General features: G+C 38.6%; 1 protein-coding gene across 1 annotated transcript; it reads left to right on the forward strand.

Annotated features, from left to right (window-relative positions):
- Positions 1–681: 681 nt before the first annotated feature.
- On the forward strand, positions 682–21,376 carry bace2 (beta-secretase 2). The gene is made up of 9 exons (XM_061719103.1): positions 682–1,196; positions 6,858–6,946; positions 8,459–8,675; positions 12,925–13,056; positions 14,141–14,275; positions 14,605–14,706; positions 15,116–15,265; positions 15,961–16,129; positions 19,447–21,376. The coding sequence occupies exons 1-9, from the start codon at positions 921–923 to the stop codon at positions 19,686–19,688; spliced, it is 1,512 nt and encodes a 503-aa protein (XP_061575087.1). The 5' UTR covers positions 682–920; the 3' UTR covers positions 19,689–21,376.
- Positions 21,377–21,891: the final 515 nt, after the last annotated feature.

Below are 21,891 nucleotides of genomic sequence, written 5' to 3' on the forward strand. Positions count from 1 at the left end.
ACATTACTGTTTACTGAAGCGTACTCTTAAATTAAATACTTACCTGCTGTACTCTACTGCCATTACCTTTTAACAACTTGTGCTTTTTATTAATTGACCTATTTTCTTATCATTTTATTGATATTTGATATTTTGTTGATGTAAAGCACTTTGAATTACCTTGTGTTGAATTGTGCTATACAAATAAACTTGCCTTGCCTTACCTTGCCAAAGGTGCCAGAGATTTCTGTGGTTCCCTGTTGGCTCTTAAAAGACGATGAACATGCCGTTAACTTCTTTTATTCAATCTATTTATCAAGAATTGCATTCAATTTTACAACTGTATTCTTTACATTTCAAAGAAAGTGATTTGAATCAACGCATTACATCTTTTTTTTTCAATTTGTAAAACGCAAAACTGTGTAACGAATAAAACATGTCATATTTTGCAACGTCTGACTTTCTTTTTTTATGCTTTTTGAAAAAAAAACTCTTTATTAATAATAATAATAATAATAATAATAATAATAATAATAATAATAATAATAATAATAATAATAATAATAATAATACTAATATTAATAATAATAATAATAATAATAATAATAATAATAATAATAATAATAATAATAATTGTAACCTTTATTTTGAAAGGACAGAGCGGAACTGGTGTGCTCCACGTGGGTTATCTTGGAGGAGTGGATGTGCATCTTCGGGAGAAATACCGACAGCAACTTTTTAGTATCAGTCATACTTTGTTACCATGCGAATATGCGTGGTTTTCTGCGTGACGGCGAAAAGGCAGCATTTACATGATGGCGTCCACACTGTCGTTCCCATGGTGACACCTGAAAACTTAAGGAGCAAACTTTGAGCCCTGAAGCAGGAGTTTTATCCAGAGGCGTCTTATCAGCTTTATTACAGCGGGCGCTGGCGGCACCATGGCTCCGACATGGGCTGTCGTGTTCAGCCTTTACTTCGGCTTGGCGACATGTTACTTTTCGATACCGCTGAAGATCTTCCCGGGGAGGTTCAACCTCTCCGCGGATGCGGTGAGCCCTGCCCGGGTCGTGTCTCTGCAGCGGGACGGGAGCGGGCTGTCGCTGGCCTCGGACCCCGGCGGGACGGTCAACTTCCTGGACATGGTGGGAAACCTGCAGGGAGACTCCGGCCGGGGATACTACATCCAGATGAACCTGGGGACTCCCGGGCAACAGGTGGGTGCCTGCTTCACTGGGAGAGTCTGATTTATGGTTCTGCGTTACACCGACGCAGAGCCTACGCAGTAGGCTCTGCGTCGGTGTAACGCAGAACCATAAATCAGCCTTACGTTTGTAACTAGTTCAGGAGTATTGGAAAAGTAACACTTTATTTCTTTTACTTTCGATTTCTGTTTTAATATTAAATGTGTAAGTCTACACTTTAAACGCACTTTACATGCTTTGTGTTTTGTTTTGTGTGTAAACAGTGGCAAGTCCAGCCACAAGGTAATACACTGGTAAATGTGTGTGTGTTTGTTTTTGTTTTGTTTGCTTTTCAACTCCCCAGACTAGTATTGGCTTTTAAATATACTTAAAAATAATCACACACAGCAGAGAAAAAGGTGTGTCAGAGAACGGCATACATACATACACACATACATACACACACACACACATATATATATATATATATATATATATATATATATATATATATATATATATATATATATATATATATATATATGCGCTTGCCGTCCTGTCACTTTTGTGTGTGTGTGTGTGTGTGTGTGTGTGTGTGTGTGTGTGTGTATATGTATATATATATATATATATGTATATATATATATATATACATATATATATATATATATATGCGCTTGCCGTCCTGTCACTTTTGTGTGTGTGTGTGTGTGTGTGTGTGTGTGTGTGTGTATGTATGGTATGTATATATATATATATATATATATATATATATATATATATATATATATATATATATATATAGAAATTCCTCTTTTGACAGGGCTCACAACCACATTCTCACATTCCCAAGACACAACGAATAAATACATTAAAAAGAAAAAAACAGTAAATAAGTTAGAACAGACATGACTAGTGCCTGTTAAAAGTGCAACAATCTATTTAATATTGTTAGAATGATTGTGGCAGATGGAATGAATGATTTTTTTGTAAATGTTTTTCCGGGCCAGTGGAATTTTATACCTTCAGCCTGACGGCAGTAGTTGAAATGAGAGGTGGAGGGAATGAGAGGGGTCTTCTGTGATCAGAGTGGCCTTCCTGATCACAGAGCGGTTGTAGAGATCAGACATGGGGGGGTGTTGTGATCTATATATACATACATATATATATATATATATATATATATATATATATATATATATATATATATAATGTGTATATACATTGACTGTTAAGTTCCCAGGACATGAAGGGAGGATGGTATCATAGCTGTGGGGTGCAGCAGCAGCAGCAGCAGCAGCAGCTTTCTCCACCAGCCTCGGGGGTCTGTAGGTAGACTAAATAACCCGCTCACATGGGCTCACATGATGCTGCCTGTGAGGACCACTGTTTCTTTCGAGGCAGCTGACAGGGATTATGAGGCTCCCAGGGAGCAAAGAGCAGCGCTGGAGTTGTACAAAACAGCACTCGCCCTGATTTCAGCAATTCTTTTGGTTGCACAAAATGAGTTCCCTATGTTACTTTGGTGTCATCATTGTATTCTACTTATAATGTTAAGTGTCTAACGAGATTGCATTAGTGATTAAGAAGGGCTAAATGCAGTTGAATGAAGAGTACACGTGGCCTCGAGGATGGCTTTGGTTTGCCATTGTGTTTTAAGTAGATGTGTTTGAAGAAATTGTTAAATTATCTCATTAGTAATTTGACCTGTTGCCCCCAGGCCTTTAAAAGTTAAACAGATCAGAGCTTTTAAGACGTCTATGTGGTGAAGCTCAGTTTCTTGGGCTCACAGGGGCTTATCGGGGCTGTCTGCCATGTCACTGAGGATAACATGGCAGCACTTAACGGAGAACACTTCCTACACTTTAAAACCAGCTTGATCTTGTATTTTACAAATGTATGCACAAGAAGTGCTGGGTGAATTAAACTCTACAGTTTCCTCAAAGGAACAAAGACCCTCAAATTGGTGTTTGCTCAGAATATGATTTTTTCAAAGTGGCTGCTTTTTCTTTTACACCAAGCTGCATGGAGAGAAAATGGTCCACCAGTCTAACTTTTGCAACCACAGGTGTAAATCTTTATTAGCTATTCATAGTCAGCAGAGGAATGAATAAGCTTAGCAGTATTGTCTTCTGACTGATTTATGATTAACCCCCAGAAAAAGCCATACTATAAATGATTACTTATAAGACTGCTGTTTAATACAGAGAAAGTCATGTGTCATCAAATGTTTCATTATGGATTCAACGAGACATGACTTTGTTAGGTAGAGTTAAAAAATTGATTAATAATACCGTGAGACCTAATCAGTTTTTTTTCTTACTCACATGAATATTACTATTTCTGGAACATATGTTTTCTGCAAAGTTTAAATATGTAAAATAAACAATTTCTGTTTAAACATAAGCAATATGTATGCAGTCTGATTTTACTATTTACACCCCCCCCCCCCCCCAAAAAAAAATAATTTGATATTATGAATTTGATACTAAACAGGCTAGGAAATGTCTATGAGAGACACTTGTAAATTGCTGTTTTAAAAAAGAAAAAAAGAAAAGAAAAACTTAAAATCTGGTATTACTTACACAAGGACATTACATTTGGTTTGTTTTCCAAGTCTTCTGAAATGTTATGTTTGAATATTAAAGTGAGGCATTAATAATAATAATAATAATAATGACTTGGATTTATATAGCGCCCTTCAAGGCACCCAGGGCGCTTTACAGAAATCATTATTCATCCATACACATTCTCTCTGGTCGTGGTAGCTACGTTTGTAGCCACAGCTGCCCTGGGGCAGACTGACGGAAGCGTGGCTGCCATATCGCGCCAAACGGCCCCTCCGACCACCACCAACATTCATACACATTCAACCACATTCACACGTTATCTGTATTTGTATATTTTGTGTTGGAATTTGTAGAGATGTCAGATAGGCTATTTGAAGAATGTCTCCTTGACATGTGAATGAGGCAAAAAAATAAGAAAAAAGCCCCAAATTTGATGAAAATCCAGATGGAATTCATCAATTCTAATGGTCCCTCAGCTGTTTAGCGATAATAAAACTTTTTTTTTTATTGTAGAAAGTTTAGAGATGAGACTGAAACAGTAACTATGCATCAGTGTCTCTGTAATCCAGCTCGAGTCCTCAAGCTGGTTAATGAATGTGATTAGCCGCTATCATGTTACTGGTTACATCTGTGCGTTTACCGTAGAGTACAAATGACTGTGTTGGACAAAATTTAGAGGATTTTTCTGAAATATTAATGTGATAAATATTTAATTTGCTAATTCTTTTCGTCGGACAAGACATTTTTAGGTTTTTTAAATACCTGATTGCTTAAAAAGTGGAACTTTTGTTGTTTTTTCTTCTTCTCCTTGATGATCTTATCCTGCAGGCACTAAGCACCGATGTGCAAGACAAAAAAAAGAAATCACCACACAGTGGCATCTTCCTTGTCCGATGGTGATTTATAGTTTTCTTTCTCAAACTGACTCTGATGAAGGCGAAAGGAATCGCAGAAACATAAACATAAACCAAAAATGTCTTGTCCAACAAAAGCAATTAGCAAATTAAATTGTACAATTGTACAAAATGAACTTTGTTAAATCAATGTGATAAATAGCTATTCAGAAGTATAGTACACCACACCTTCCACCATGGTTTGGGTGTGAATGGGATTATGATGCACAGGAGGAAACAATTCCACCACCTTTTGCTAGTCATACTCATAATCTGGCTATTTAACTTTTGTCCTCTGTGCATTATTACAGGTAAATCCTTTCCATCAGTTATTCATGCCAGCAGAGCTCAATCCACTCTGGTTAAAATGGGTTATACCGTTTCAGAGTGCCCTGTAATTCAATATTATTGAGTTATATTCTCAGTATTATTCTGTCTAAATGATGATGTGATTACATTGCCGGGGTGTTAGATGAGGCACCATTCAAATCAGCCACTAATTGCGGCATCTGTTAACATGTGGCACAGTTGGCTGAGGTGTCAGCTGGAGAGCCTCACATCTGCTAATTGGTACAAACAGGTAGCAGATGCACGGTGCCACCATGGAGCTGCTGTCAATTAGACAGTGAGTGCTCAACTGCAGGCTGCCACAGCAGGGGGAGAGATTTGCCTGAGGCTCAGGAGCTGAACTCAGGGAGAACAGAGGGGGTAGAAAAAGATGGGTGGCAAGTGGGGGAAAAAAGGAAAAGCACATGCTGTCCACTAGGAATGGGCGATATTTTACCGTTCACGATATACCGTCAAAGAAATTCCCCACGGTAACAATTTGTCATCTCACGGTAAAAACGTTTTTGGTTAAAGCCTGATTTATAGTACAAAAGAAAGCAAGATATGAGCCTGAAAGAAAGAAAGATATGAGCCTGAAAGAAAGAAAGCAAGATATGAGCCTGAAAGAAAGAAAGAAAGAAAGAAAGAAAGAAAGAAAGAAATGAGCCTGAAAGAAAGAAAGAAAGAAAGAAAGAAAGAAATGAGCCTGAAAGAAAGAAAGAAAAAAAGATATGAGCCTGAAAGAAATAAAGAAAAAAAGATATGAGCCTGAAAGAAAGAAAGAAAAAAAGATATGAGCCAGAAAGAAAGAAAGAAAAAAAGATATGAGCCAGAAAGAAAGAAAGAAAGAAAGAAAGAAAGAAAAAAATTGGGGGCTCCAAAGACTGAATATGGTGATAGATTTATAGTTACAAAGGTGGAGTTGAATTGTTTTTTTTTTTTAATCGTCATTTTTATCGTTATCAGGATAAATGCCAGAAATTATCGTGATAATTTTTTTAGTCCATACCGCCCATCCCTATTGTCCACTGCATCCTCTCCTCACCACAAACCACAGAGTTTTCCTTTCTGGGTTTGTGTGCTGGTTCAAGCCTTGAGTGAATGATGCTGCCATCAGTGTGGTTTTAGATGGCACGCTGACCGTGATGGGTCCAGAACAGCCCAGCGAGGAGGAAAATGATGAACCCGGCTCCCTCAAAGAGAATACTTCATAGCCAACAGAAGCAGTCTATAACACATGGCCGATAATTACAACTTTGTCTCAAAATGATTTAATGCTCGCCTGAGCATGACGGTGGGTTTTGGCTATAGACCTTTATGTTTCTGAGCCGTGTAATTGTTAACAAACTCTCAGGGAGAGCAAAGTATGAGGAACTTCTCTGTTTTGAACCACTTCCTGCTGTTCCAGACACAGAGTCAGAGAGAAGTGATTAATGATGGCTTGATTTTTCCAGTTTGTTGCCATGCAGTTGGGAAGGAAGCTCATTATTTCCATAGATTATCATGTGACACAATTGAAGAGCCACTCAATAGATGTCTTTGTTGATGAGCGATCAGGTGATTGTGGGGCATTAGGTTTATGACCCTTGTAGTGGTGAGGAATGCTGTCTAGTGAGTGCTAAAATGACCTCCGCTCAGTCATGGAAGTGGCACAAGTCTGCTGGCTAATTAGCTCCAGCTTGCTAACTTGATGTCTGGAAGACAGAATTACCATGATATTTCCATGTATGTGCCTTTTTGTACAACATTGCGAGTAGATTTTTCTGTTATTCTCCCTTTTCTCTTAATTTTCCATACCAGTCTTTTTTTTTTTCTACTGTGTGATTTAGGGGTTATGTCAGTTAGGGCGGGTAATAATAAATAACTAATGTTTGTTAAAGTAAACCCTTCCTTGTGTGTTTCAGCTAAACATCCTGGTGGATACAGGCAGCAGTAACTTTGCCGTGGCTGCAGCTCAACACCCGTTCATTACCCATTACTTCAACACTGAACTGTGAGTGGCTCCATCACTTTATGCACATTTATACGGTGCCATGCTAACACCTCCCCCCCTGGCATTTTATCCTGTTTTGTTACATTGCAACCTGTAATTTTGAGTAGATTTAGTTTTTTAAGTAATAAACTTCCACAAAATAGTCATATTCGTGAAGTGAAAATAAAAACGAAAAATATTTGGAATCCCAATCAATTTGAGAAGTCACATATTTAGAGGTCTTTTAACAGCTCAGGAAGAACATTTTGGAGTATTCTGCATATCCATCACAGCACCATTAAGTTTTAAATTTAAAGAAACATTGAAAGCCATATGACGCCTCAGAAAACTTGTTTTGCACTAACTGGGTGTGGGAAAATCCTTTCAGTATTTTAGAAAATTGAGAATGGAATGGGAGTTCAACATTCACATTAAAGCTGCAGCTAAATAGTTTTTCAATAGTCAACTGATGTGATGTTAGTTAGTAGACAGTCAGCAATATCTCTGTATCATAGAGTCTGCATTTCTCTTGTTTTACTGGCTTGTTTTCTGTAAAGATTTTCCCATGCTTTAGAAAATTATCTAAGATAAGATGAAACTTGATTAATCTATCAGTGGGGAAATCCCCCTCTTGTTGACTTTTCACCCACTTTTTCTGTATTCTCTTGCTCGTGCTTTGCCCTTGGTCATATGTTCTTGTACTTTAGTGGGCTAAAATCACAGTTATTGTGGCAGACAGTGCCCTCAGCACTTCCTGTAGTGCATGGCAGTTTACATTTACTTGTAAGCATGAAATATCTGAGATGGTTACATTCATGTGGTGTACACCATCAAGATGATAAAATTCTGCATATACAATTGTTCATAAATGATGTAATCAGTTACTCTGACTGATTGTTGCAGCCCTACTTCATACGGGGATTGTGAGCGTACTGTGAAAACAAAACTTGAGTGGTTTTAAGTGAAAACATATTAAAATCTCTTGGAATGACCATAGAGGTTAGAGCTTAGGAATCTGTGGTATGGTTTAGAGATTACTGTACACGGAGCTGGAACAGTTTTGCCTGGAGGAATGCTCAAAACTCCCCGCGGCTATATGAGACTCATTCTAAGAGACCTGCAGCTCTAATTGTTGCAAAAGGGGGTCTTGTTTGATTTTTGATGATCAAATAATGCGAAACCAGCAAAAAACCTATGTTAACTCCATGCTGTAATGTAAGAAAAGAGGAAAAATACCAAGGGGTAAATGCTTTTGCGCAGCACTGGCATGTTTTAGATAACATAAGACTATTTAAAAAGAAAACTCCCGCACACCTTCTTCTCACCGTACTCGTGTTGAGCAATAAACACGAGTACGGTGAGAAGAAGGTGTGCGGGAGTTTTCTTTTTAAATTGGCTCAAGCTTTCCTCCTCCGACGCACCTTTCTGCATATCCGGTGTGCTAAAAGTTTTCTACTTCAGATTACATAAGACTGAAATAATTGTATTTATGTATGAGTATTCACAAGCCTTGGTGACTTCCTGTTTGTTTAGCTCCAGCACCTATCAGTCCGTTGGCCGCGCTGTAGCTGTCAGGTACACACAAGGCAACTGGGAAGGAGAGCTGAGCATCGACAGGGTCTCCATCCCCAAGGGCCCAAATGGGACCATCACAATTAACATCGCTGCCATCCTGTCATCTGATGGCTTCTTCCTTCCTGGAATCAACTGGCAGGGCATCCTGGGCCTGGCCTACCCTGCACTGGCACGCGTGAGTCACACACTCACTTTACACTGAAGGAAACCTTAAACCTGAGTGGTGTTCGGAAAAACTGTGATATTAAAATGTGGGTTTTATATTATTTATTATTGCCTTTTAATATAGTGTATTAAAGGAGCTGTATGTAAGAGCAATAATAAAACGAATCATAAAATGACCCCGATATGTCAACAGACATTTAAAAATCATGTTCATTTCAAATACTTATGTCACTGACAACAGCACTCAAGCCAGGATATTCCAGTTTAAAAAGAGGAGTTGCAGCCCTCAACTGATGTTTATGTTGTCATTTTTTGTTTTGGCCTGAAGCTCCACCCTCCACCTATCTCCCAATCACAAAGTTAGTATTGTTTCGGCATCCGGGTTGCCAGCTCGGCTCCAATTATCGCAGCCATGACAGCCTACGTTCCTGCTGCATTCTGCAGCCTACCTGGCAACCTCTGGTCGGGGGGAGGAGGGGGAGGGTACACGCCGCTCAACAATATTTTGAAAGTGACTGCAGTACCAGTTTTGGCCATTTCTTACAGACGGCTCCTTTAAGTTCAGTATTCTTCAAAAAGATGATAGGTCACTTATCTTTAAAAATAAAAAATAAATGTTGCGCTATGTACACATGATCTGATTGTGAATCAGAAAACACAATTCTTCTTTGGCTTTCTGTACAAGAAGATTAAATAGAAGAGGAAAAAAAAGTTGTTTGAAGCAGGGGAAACATGCGGTCATCCATGTCTAAATGTTATTGTAGATGATAAAGCAAAGCACATATATATTATATCTTAATTTGTTCATAAAGAATTATTTTGGGATTATCTGGTGACTCTTGTTGACAATGGCTCATTTTGAATTTGAGGGCAGCAACGCATTTTGAAAAAGCTTGAACAGAGCAATGTTCACTGTTGTGTAACATGCACTCTTCTTTTAACAAGTGTATAAATGTCTGGGAAGACGGGACCAGATGCTGGAGTTTTAAGAGAGGACAGTTGTCCCATTCTTGTCTGATACTAGCTGCTCAACAGTTATCTTCCTTCCTTGCTAGTGGGGATACGTCTGGAGGGCAGGCAGGCCAGCTCAGCCCCAGACTCTTTATCTGCCTATCCATGCTGTTGTGATGGATGCAGCATGTACTTTGGCCTTCCCTGAAAGAGATGTTGTCTGAAACCTCTATTTGCCTTTTAGCATTGATGGCACCTTTCCAGATGTGTAAGCTCCCCACGCCATACGCACTTGTGCAACCCCAAACCACTGTGCAGACCGTCTAACTAAGCGCCTGTAACAAGCTGGATGGTCCCGCTCCTCTGTAGTCTGCCAGACACAGTGTTCATGGTTTCCAGAAAGAATGTCATGTTTCAATTCATCGGACCACAGAACAGTTTTACATTTAGTCTCAGACCATTTTAAATGAGCTTTGGCCCAGAGAAGGAAGTGGTGTTTTTCCGGATTGTGCTCACACCCTGTTCTCTGCATGAGCTACATTTGAGGATTGCACGGCAAACTGTGTTCACAGGCGTGATCTCTGGAAGTGTTCCTGAGCCCGTTCAGTGATTTCCATTAGAGAATCGTGCCTTTTGTTAATGCAGTGCTGCCTGAGAGAAGGTCACGAGCCTCCAGTTCTGACCTTCCACCTTCCCCCTGCGCACAGAGATTCTTCCTGATTCTCTGAATGTTCCGACGATACACTCACGGGTGCTGACATCTTTAAAGTCTCCACAATTTTACATTAAAGAACATTTTCCTGAAATTATTTCTAAATGCTTTGGCACAGTTTTGTCGCAAATTAGTAAACCTCTGCCAAGCTTAACATCTGTGATGCTCATGCTCGTTTTTATTCCCAGTCACGTTACGGAGTTGATGCCAATTAACCTAATTTGTTGTCAAATGCTCCTCAAGTTGTGCCAGTTACTGTTCCAGCCTTTTGTTGCTCCTCCTCCCTCTTTTTTTATAGATGTGTTGCTGCCATCAAATTCAAATGAGCTCATATCGTCCATTAAGTGACAAAATATCTCGGTTTCAACATCTGATATGTTGTTTATGTCTATTGTGAATAAAATATGGAATATGGGGATTTGCAAATCATTGCATTCTGCTTTTTATTTACATTTTACATGGCATCTCAAATTTTGGGGGAATTTGGGTTGTATATTGACAACTATGGAGCCAAATCAAGGCCAAAAGTTTTGCTAATTTGAAAATAAAATTTGAACCTGAAAATTCTTTTTTTCAGTTTCAATTTTATTTTTTTCAGTATCAGATCTTTTTTTCAGTTTCAAATCTTTTTATTTCAGTTTCAAATCTTTTTTTCAGTTTCAAATCTTTTTTTTTTCAGTTTCACGTCTTTTTTTTTCAGTATCAGATCTTTTTTTCAGTTTCAAATCTTTTTATTTCAGTTTCAAATCTTTTTTTCAGTTTCAAATCTTTTTTTTTTCAGTTTCACGTCTTTTTTTTCAGTTTCACATCTTTTTTTTTCAGTTTCAAATTTTTTTTTCAGGTTCAGACTTTTGGCCCCGATCTGGCGTGGGGGGCGTGGCATCAACTGAGAGGGGCGTGGCATCATGAGTGACAGCAGAACAGAGAAGGCGGGGGACGTTCCTCAGTCATGTTGCCTTCAGGAAACGTAGGTTGCAGAAGTTATCAGTAGAAGTTTGATTCAACACTGTATATACACCATATTCACGTGATTGGCAGTGGAAAAAACTGATATTAGTGACACATTTCTGTTTAAAAAGCTGTTTTAGACCGTACTTGGTAGTATGTGGAAGTGGGAAATGTCAAACTTTAAAGTGTGGCTGTTGAACTGTACAGTCTGGCATAGTTTATTGCTTTTATACTGCGATTGGTGCCAAGTACGGTCTAAAACAGCTTTTTAAACAGAAATGTGTCACTAATATCAGTTTTTTCCACTGCCAATCACGTGAATATGGTGTATATACAGTGTTGAATCATACTTCTACCTCTGCAACCTACGTTTCCTGAAGGCAACATGACTGAGGAACGTCCCCCGCCTTCTCTGTTCTGCTGTCACTCATGATGCCACGCCCCTCTCAGTTGATGCCACGCCCCCACGCCAGATCGGGGCCAAAAGTCTGAAACTGAAAAAAAAATTTGAAACTGAAAAAAAAGAAGTGAAACTGAAAAAAAAAGATTTGAAACTGAAAAAAAAAGATTTGAAACTGAAATAAAAAGATTTGAAACTGAAATAAAAAGATTTGAAACTGAAAAAAAGATCTGATACTGAAAAAAATAAAATTGAAACTGTAAAAAAGAATTTTCAGGTTCAAATTTTATTTTCAAATTAGCAAAACTTTTGGCCTTGATTTGGCTCCATAGACAACAATGTATTTGTTTGGAGCTGTTTACGTTATGCACAAAATTACATAAAAATAGATGTACCAGGAAGAAAAAGGATTAACCTTATAATTTCATCATTTGTCTTCTGAATCTTGCAGTCCTGCATAGCCTCCTGCTTCTGCCCCACATAGCTGTTACACTTCCTCATAGTTTTTAAATCTGATATTATTCACATGTATTTCTCATCATTTTGCACAACACAACAACAGAAAAGTTTACAAGTCAAGTGTGTTATGCTTTAACATTATGTATATTTACTTATATCTGCCCTCTTTAGATTGTTTGTTTTTATTTAAATCATTTGCCATGTATTATTTCCTCTCTTATGCTTTACCAGTACATTCTAAATGAATTTAAGTTTATCAAGGAATTTAAGTCCATTTCTATTTCTAGGGGTATTTGAAAAATGTCCTATTTATGCACGTGTTTGTTAAATGTGTCAGAGAGACATACTGTAGCCAAGGTGCTTTGCTCAGTGTTAGCTTTCTTTAACATGATAATTTTACGCTAATGGAAAGAGAATGACGCCAGCTTGGCACAAGAGATTCTTTTCATTCAGCACTGACTCCGGCAACCTTTGGATCAAATGCCAGAGATTGAAGAGCAGATATACTCATACTGACCACTTTGTGCAGTTTGTATCTCCTGAGAGATCAGGTTCAACTTGCCTGAGGACTGTTTGTCATGCGTGAAATGATAACACAGCACTGACGGGAAAAGCTTCCTGAGAGAAACAGGAGTGAACTTCCTTTCATTCTCAGTTTGTGTAGAGAATATTTGCCATATTCTACCACAGTTTAAATTTTTTTTAGTTTTTTATCCTCCAGACAAGCCAGAAGTCCAAAGCTTAAATGTATTGATAGAAGGTAATTATTAACTACTGTCTCTCAAACAGCCTGACTCCTCTGTGGAGCCCTTCTTCAACTCTGTGGTGAAGCAGCTGGGAATTCCAGACATCTTCTCCCTCCAGATGTGTGGAGCTGGTCTCTCAGCCAGCAACGTAGCTGATCCTCCAGGGGGCAGCCTTGTGAGTAATCACGATATTTCATTCAATTAGACCAGGGATCGGCAACCCAAAATGTTGAAAGAGCCATATTGGACCAAAAACACTAAAAACAAATATGTCTGGAGCCACAAAATGAAAAGTCTTGTATAAACCTTAGAATGAAGGCAACACATGCTGCATGTATCTATATTAGTTAGAACTGGGGGAAGATTTTTTTTTCATTATGCACTTTGAGAAAAAAGTCGAAATGTCGAGAAAAAAGTCGAAATGTTGAGAAAAAAGTCGAAATGTTGAGAAAAACGTTGACATTTCGAGAAAAAAGTCGAAATGTTGAGAGAAAAGTCGAAATGTTGAGAAAAAAGTCGAAATGTTGAGAAAAACGTTGAAATGTTGAGAAAAAGTCGAAATGTTGAGAAAAACGTCGAAATTTCGAGAAAAAAGTCGAAATGTTGAGAAAAACGTTGACATTTCGAGAAAAAAGTCGAAATGTTGAGAGAAAAGTCGAAATGTTGAGAAAAAAGTCGAAATGTTGAGAAAAAAGTAAAAATTTCGAGAAAAAAGTCGTAATGTCGAGATTAGAAAGGAAAAAGGAAAAAAAGAGAAAAGAAGAAAAAAGGAAAAAAGAAGAAAAAAAGGAAAAAAAAAGGTCAAACATTTTTGAAAAAGCTCCAGGGAGCCACTAGGGCGGCGCTAAACAGCTCTAGAGCCGCCAACCCCTGAATTAGACGATACGATTTGATTTCAAAACATGGCCACTTTTTATAATGTGCACAGTGCAAGTTGAGCTGAAATATTGTTAATCTGGTTTTCTCCTAACATGACTATAAAAACTAGTGAATCAGAAGGAGTATCTTAGTGCATTTTAGAAACATAATAGCTGGTGTATTTCCCACTCAGAAGCCTAGTCTAGTTAGGGAGGAGTGAATTAGGCTACGACAGCATCCTGGTGAGAGCAGGTCTGTCGCTGCTGCACATACGACCTTGGCAGCTTGCCCGCTGTGCCTCCCATCCACACAGATGGCGGGGTGCTTGTGTGTTTGTGGTCTGTCAGAGTATGAGTAGTGGGATAAACCTTCGCTAAAGTAAACTCCTGTTCCTTGTGTAGGTATTGGGTGGTGCTGAACCAACTCTGTACCAAGGCCCAATGTGGTACACCCCAATATTAGAGGAGTGGTACTACCAAGTGGAAGTTTTGAAGCTGGAGGTTGGAGATCAGAATCTGAATCTGGACTGCAGAGAGGTAAACATCAGTCTCTGGATTGCTTCTCCTGCCTCATCCCACCATTCATGGATGGCCATTGAGTTCCACTAACGTGTGCCTTTTAAGGCTGAAATACACAACACTGGTTATGCTGTGGAAACTGTCTATTCCAACTGAGATGATTGTGTCATGATGAGTAAATCAGATAGATATAACAGAATCTAATTTTCAGTGTAACAAGGGAGTGTGATCTGGTTTGTCTGCTTGTGAAAGAACTTCCTCATTTTTCATACTGTTTGTTCAAGATTTTCCAATGAAGTTTGTTGACCTAAGAAAAAAGACTGCTCATACGTTTGTCTCTCTTTCAGTATAACATGGATAAAGCGATTGTTGACAGTGGGACAACACTGCTTCGACTCCCCGTCAATGTCTTCAATGCGGTGGTAGAAGCCATCACACGCAGCTCTCTGGTACGCTGCCTCCTCTCCGCACAGTGATGAAATATGTTGTCAGAACAAAGTGTTACAGAGAATAGTGAACGCTCACTGTTCAAGGACATAGTCGTTTTACTCTGAGGAATCCAGAGAATTTCTGCAATGAAAATCCATGTTTGTCCTCCATGCTTTTCTTTGCCATTCTATTTTCCCTTATCTTGCGGCATACACAAACGGTTCTCAAGGTTAATTTGAATGTTTGGCTGTTAATTTATCCACATCCTCCCAGCAGATTCCCAAGTGGTAGAATTAAAGAAAACATCAAAACCTGTTTTGGTGTCGTACTGACCCTGTACTGACTCCCTTTTTATCTTTCTCCTGCCTGTTGTCCTCCATCTCCATCTCTGTCCATTTCTTTTTCCGCTCTTTTTTTTCTTTTATTTAGATCCAAGATTTTTCTTCAGGCTTCTGGGATGGCACCAAGCTTGCATGCTGGATGAAAGGAGAGACACCTTGGCAATTCTTCCCCGAACTGTCCATCTACCTAAGAGCCACCAACACCAGCCAGTCCTTCCGCATTACCATCTTGCCTCAAGTATGTGGGGGGAAAAAATCAAATAAAATCCAGGGCTTCTCCATCAACCTGAGATACATTCATGGGTCCTGATTAGGGGTGTGCAAACAAGGGTACTTCACGATTCTTCGATTCGATTTCGATTATTGGAACTTCGATTCTTCGATTCTAACGATTTTCGATTCGATTATTGGTGCCACGATTCTTCGATTATTGTGATTTTTAATGCTTTTTTCCATACAAGATTGATTTTGTCTTCATCTGTGGCTACATTTGTAAATAAATAGCCAATCAATTAACTCAGTTCCTCTAACAACACTCATTAAGTAAATAACAAGGTTTTTTGAACATTTGACATGTATTTTTCAAAGACACAAAATAATTTATTTTATGACTATGTAAACATTTGCTCTTTGAAAACGGTCAAGCCCTGGATTGAATGAGTTAATTAATTCAAGTAAACAAGATATGTACTTCCTTCAAATTTATTGAGTGTAAACATATCTGCCATATTTCAAGTGAACAATAAGAAATGTGCATTCTTGAAAATGAAATGATCCAGCAGCTTATTCAGTCTGGAATCTGGATAGGATAACTTAAAAAAAAAAAAAACTATTTTTTTTTTTTTTTTTTTTAAATTAATCGATTCCAAATCGTCACATGACGCATCGACACATCGATGAATTGCACCCACCTCTAGTCCTGATGTCTTGCAGATGTACATCCAGCCAATCACAGAAGTGGAAGGCGCGTTGGATTGCTTTCGTTTTGGAGTGTCTTCATCAGCTAACGGCCTGGTGATTGGTGCCACTGTCATGGAAGGCTTCTACGTGGTGTTTGACCGAGCTCAGCAGAGACTGGGCTTTGCTCTCAGCAGCTGTGCAGGTGATGTGAAGTACTGCTATCTTCTAATAGGTCTTACTTCATGTCTGAGATTAGTTACACCACTGCAAACAAATGAATCTGACTTTAGGTTGATTTTAACAGCTTAATTTACCATTCATTTAAGAAAATGGATTCTCAGCAAGTAGATGAAAATACAACACATTTGTGTTGATTTCGTTATCTACTCTCAAATTTTTATATTTTCATCCACACTATGTGGCAGGAAAATTGCAAACACACTAATTAACTATTACCTTGTCAGTCCAACTGATATTGAACACATCTAAGCGCAAATTTTTTCTGATTTTTCCAGCTGATACTGAGATGATAAGAAGTTGTAAAATATAGAGAAAGCAAACACGGTGGGCCAAATAAATATTTTAAAGGAAGACATATTCTGCCTATGGTTAATATAATTTTCTGAGGTTTAAATTAAATGTCTCGGACTTGCTTTTCTCAAAAAATAACACGGGTATAAAGTACAACGGTTCCCTTTGTAACCAAGTCTTTTCAGCTTGGTTCACAGCAGCCGGTTTTACGGGCTACTGGGGGTAATTGCCTCTTTTTATATCAATCATAGCGATTTGTGATACTGACCTCTACAGGAAATCCAGCATTGTATTGGGATAAAATTGAGGATGCTGGATTATTCTACTCTGAGCTGGGTTTGTGATGTCACAGTGCCCTGAAAATCTGATCCACTCACCAAAAGACATTTTTAAAGCATGGCAGCCCCCCACAAAGTGACAGGATTTTGTTCAGTACTTTGTTTTAGTTGCACTTTTAACACTTCAATTTATGTTTTCAAGCACAATCTGCTGGGGTAATTATAATGCTGGGATGGATTCTAGAGGTCCGTGGTTTGTGTGGATCCCATCCTAATCCATAGCATTTCATCTGAGCCCCGGGCTGTTTTTTTTTTTGTTTTTGTTTGGGGGAAAAAAATGTTTTAAAGTGTGGTGCAGTGGTGTGGATTGTGAGTGATTATATGGTGGACAGAAGTGTAAAACATGCAGAGCAGGAGGAACTTTTAAAAAAAAGAAAAAAAAGCTTTTAGGTCCCCAGTCTGGGAGCACTTTACTTCCCTGTCAAGATGGTCTGCATCAAACCAGTTCATTGTTGCATTTTTGGGGAGGTTCACTTTAGGCTGCAGTATCACAGCACCTTCATGTGAGAGCAGGGTCTCCAGTTGTGAGGAATATGTTCAGTTCAATGTGGAAAAAACAAACAAGGTGTGGTTCAAAAACTGTGATATGACCCAAACATTTTGTTGTCTATGTCACAATATTTAATTTATTATTGGGGACCCAAAACAACAAGATATAAAAAATCCCAGATACGGCAAGGCAAGTTTATGTGTATAGTACATTTCAACAACGAGGCAATTCAAGGTGTTTTACATAATGAAAACATGAAAAGTAAAGAGGGAGGAAAATAGATTGCATTACGGTACACTATCATAAGAAAGAAAAGTTAGAGTTAATGTGTAATTCTTCTGAGATTAACATTGTTTAAAATTTTAATTCAGAATGGTTCAAATAATTCAGTCAAATGATATGGCAACAAGTCTCTAATGTATTGGTGTAATTCTAAAGTATGTTAAAGTCTATTCTCTGAGATACGGGAAGCCAGTGGAAAGACCTCAGACTTCTGAAGACACTGTACCATAATCAATTCAACTAAAGATAGACGCATGGATGCATTTTTCAAGATCCTGCAGAGACATTAGTCCTTTGATCCTGCAGAGGTTTTTCAGGTAAATGGTAATTGGCTTACACTTGTATAGCGCTTTCCAGCTGTACTCTTACAGCCCCAAAGCGCTTTACACTGTAGACATTCACCCACACACGCACACATTCATGATAGAAGGCCGACTTTGTAACTGTTTTAATGTGTCTCAGGAGGTTCAGGATTGAGTCCATAACTACAACCAGATTTTGGGCCTTATCAGTGGATTGTAGCTGTAACTAAAGCTATGTGCTGACTCTTAAACGCTCTTCTTTTGGTTCAAAAACAACTACTTCAGTTTTATTTTTGTTCAGCTGAAGAAAATTAGGGCACACCCACTCTAAACATCTCTATGCGTCTACTGAATGTTTGTGTGGGCTCGTTGTCACTTGGTGACATTGTAATGTAAAGTTGTGTCATCTGTGTAGTTATGGTAACTTATCTCATTTTCATTTCATTTTCATTTATTTATTTATTCAAACAGGTTAAAACAAAAACAAAATAATCAGAATGCATAAAATGTATATACCGAAAAAAACAAAGAACAACAAAGAAAACCATAAGCAAAACAAAGCAAATTAAAGAGACAAATCTATATGTAAATAAATATTTCCTGTTTGAAAGGGTGTAGGATGAAGTTTCAAAAAACTTTTATAGTCCTACCCCTTCTAATGTTCTGTTTTTACCGTTTCTTCATTTCACACAACTTCAAAAGAAAAGCATAAAAGAAAAGAAAAGGTGGTGCAGCTGAGCAAGGCACTTTGGTCATTGGCTGTCAGTTCATGTGTCCATTTCCGTTTTGTATCCATACAGAGTAGTGTTTTTAAAGATTTGTTTAAACTTACTTAGTGATTTGCATGATTTCATTTCATCTTTACAGTTATTCCACAATTTGACTTTGAATTTGATCTCGTTGTTGTTATCTGAGCTAATGAAAGCATGTACTGTATTTTCCGCATTATAAGGCGCACCTTCAATGAATGACATATTTTAAAACTTTTTTTCATATATAAGGCGCACCACATTATAAGGCGCACCAAATATATGGTAAAATACTGTACTATAGTGGCTGGGGTTGAGTTGCGTATCTACCTGATGGAGCTGCGCTACAGGAAATGCTACAAAATCCTACAGCAAATGCAAAAAAAAAAAAAAAACAAGAAGAAAAGTACCGTATGTCAAACTTTATTAACAAAATAAAAACGTCTGTGACGATTCCTGACGTTTTTAGCGCCATTACTTTGGCGACACCAACTACATTACCCACAATCCCCCTGACTACAGTAACAGAAATTACCGTAATTATCATATATAAGACGCACTGCATTATAAGGCGCATTGCCGGTTTTTGAGAAAATTAAAGGCTTTTAGGTGCACCTTATAGTGCGGAAAATACGGTAGATGTTAAAAATGATGTAGGAAAGTACCTCGGGGTACTCCACGTATAATTTTTGTCATTTCTGGTGTAGTTACCTATTGACACAAAATAGTGTATTCATATTTTCATAAATGACTCATTGTTGTACTTCTGTGACTGGAACAGCCCGGTCTTCAACTACTGCAACTGTCTGTTGTGTATTTCTTTGCAGTGAATGGTGGAGTCGCTCTGTCGGAGATCGCAGGACCCTTCTCAGCAGCAGACGTGGCAGCAGATTGCTCCAGTGGGATTTTGAAGGAGCCTCTTCTGTGGGTGATCTCCTACACCCTGATGGCAGTGTGTGCAGTGGTCCTCATAATCCTGCTGTTCCTGCTCCTGCTACCCTGCAGATGGAGAAACCGCTCCGGGGAGATCACAGACGAGTCCTCGCTGGTCAGACACCGCATCAAGTGACTGAGAGGGGTGGGACGGGTGAGCACGGTGAACGGACAGAGGCGCGGTGAGCTGAGCGCATCCACAGAGGTGGAGAAAGGGCTGAGGGTCAGCCCACACCATTTGACAGCGCTCGGCTCTGAATGTCCGACTGACTTAAGACTGCATTCATCAGCTTGGCCCGTGACGACAGACAAGGAGGCGGAACAACTGCCTCTTAAAGGGAAGATCCAACCCCAAAACACTTCTTAAAACAGCTCTTAGAGGTGAATGCATGCTCCCATTTCTTGCTTGGTGGTGTTAATTTCCCCTCCTTATTCATTATTTTATGAATGCATCATATATATATATATATATATATATATATATATATATATATATATATATAATATATATATATGATGCATTCATACAGATTAGAAGGTACGATTCGCCAGTTGATCAAAGCACTCGTGTGTTAAAGTGTCTGTAAGCTTTTTGGTTAAGGCTGTGACATTTCTTTTGTCAACAGTATCCCCCTCCTTTCCTACGTCCTCCTATAAGTAGTTGTTGAGGGAAGTCTATTAAGCTCAGGCTTATTGTCGAGGGCTGTAAAAATGTACTCTGCGAAATCTAGCACATCACTTGCACAAGAAAGTAGACCAAACTATGCAAAATAATCACTAAATAACAATATGTACTTGACATACACCAGCAAAGACTATTGTTTAACAATCAAAGAAGAACAGATGGGGAGCATGTGTACGTGTACTACTGTTTCAAAGGGCACACAGCAATGTAAGATGTGCCTTTGAGAGTTGATAGAAAACCGTTGGGAACCAACGGATCTCTTTCTTTCTTTTTTTTAGTGTTTTAAATTCTTTGCCAATCAGATTGTTGGACCTTCTTGTATTATGAAGCTTCTGACTTCTGTGGATCCACATTACTGTTTGTGCCAAGTTGAGGAGTAAAGCTGCTCAGAAAACCACTGTTAAATGTAAATATCAGCTAAGTTAGAAACTCTGGCTGTGCCTGTAGTGCCTTCTAGTCTTGGCTAACTGCTAAGAAAAAACTGATCAACACTATCAGCAGGTTGAAACTTAAAACTGCTGAATTGCACTTTGTTTCTAAAGTCAATCAAAAGTGTAATATAAGCAAAAGATCAATATTTCTGTCTGTTATGCAAATAGTTGTATTAATGTAATTTTTTCAAAATCTGTATACATTCTGCCTTATATTTAAATCTCTTTGAATCTGCATGCTATTATTCCAAATGCCTTTTTAGCGTAATGTTCAGAGGTATTGATATACTGCACATTTTATACAAAACAAACAGGAAGTTAACTGTCGTGTGAAACTGACAAGCATGTTGGCTGTTAACAAAAATGATCGAACACTATGTTGCAGTCTGTTGACACAAATGGCAATTTGTGGTTTACAGCGAGTTACAGTAAACGCAACACAAAATAGGCTCCATCCCCGGACGGCCGGCGGGAGACGTGCTGGCAGCACTACGAGCTGCACATCAGCACGTCTGTAGGAACCTACATTTGAAGTTGTACATTTGTTTATTTGAAGGTACACTTGAACGTTCACTTGTGTATAGCTTTATTTTTTTTCTGTGCCAAATTTGACTTGTGCTGTAAATAAAAACAAACAAAAACAACTTGTGACAAATCAAATACATACATTTTAAATTCATAAATATTTCCTGACCCATCAGGACAAACTGGACATGGTTTGAGAGCATTTTTTGTTGAAACTTTTTTTTTAATATATATATGTATGGGTGTGTGTATGTAGTGATGCAATGGATCAATATCTTCCGTTTGGCACACGTGATATGCGGATTGATTTAAGAAAAAGAAAAAAAGTTGTGCGCATGTTCAGTCCACACACAGACTGGTCATGGTGAGCTGAGGAAGGTGAACCTTGAACCCCCCGTGTCGATTAAATCCCCTGTATGGGAGCGTTTTGGCTTCCCTGTGAAATATAATGATGAATGAAGGAGGTTAAAGGATAAAGCCGTGACGTGTGTAGGAAAGCCACATGACGGTGGAAACACGTGAAGCGTGGGCGCGCATGTGAAGCGACATCAGCCCGGTGTTTCACTGACGTGAGTGAAAACGAAGGCTGCTCAACAACCGCACAATCGACCGGGCTGAAACCATCACAAACGCTATCAGCTATCAGTGTTTATAGGTGCAGACAGGTGTTTCTAGGTGCAGACAGGGGACATGGTGGC

This window comes from Cololabis saira, chromosome 4, assembly GCF_033807715.1.
Source record: "Cololabis saira isolate AMF1-May2022 chromosome 4, fColSai1.1, whole genome shotgun sequence".
NCBI lineage: Eukaryota > Metazoa > Chordata > Actinopteri > Beloniformes > Belonidae > Cololabis > Cololabis saira.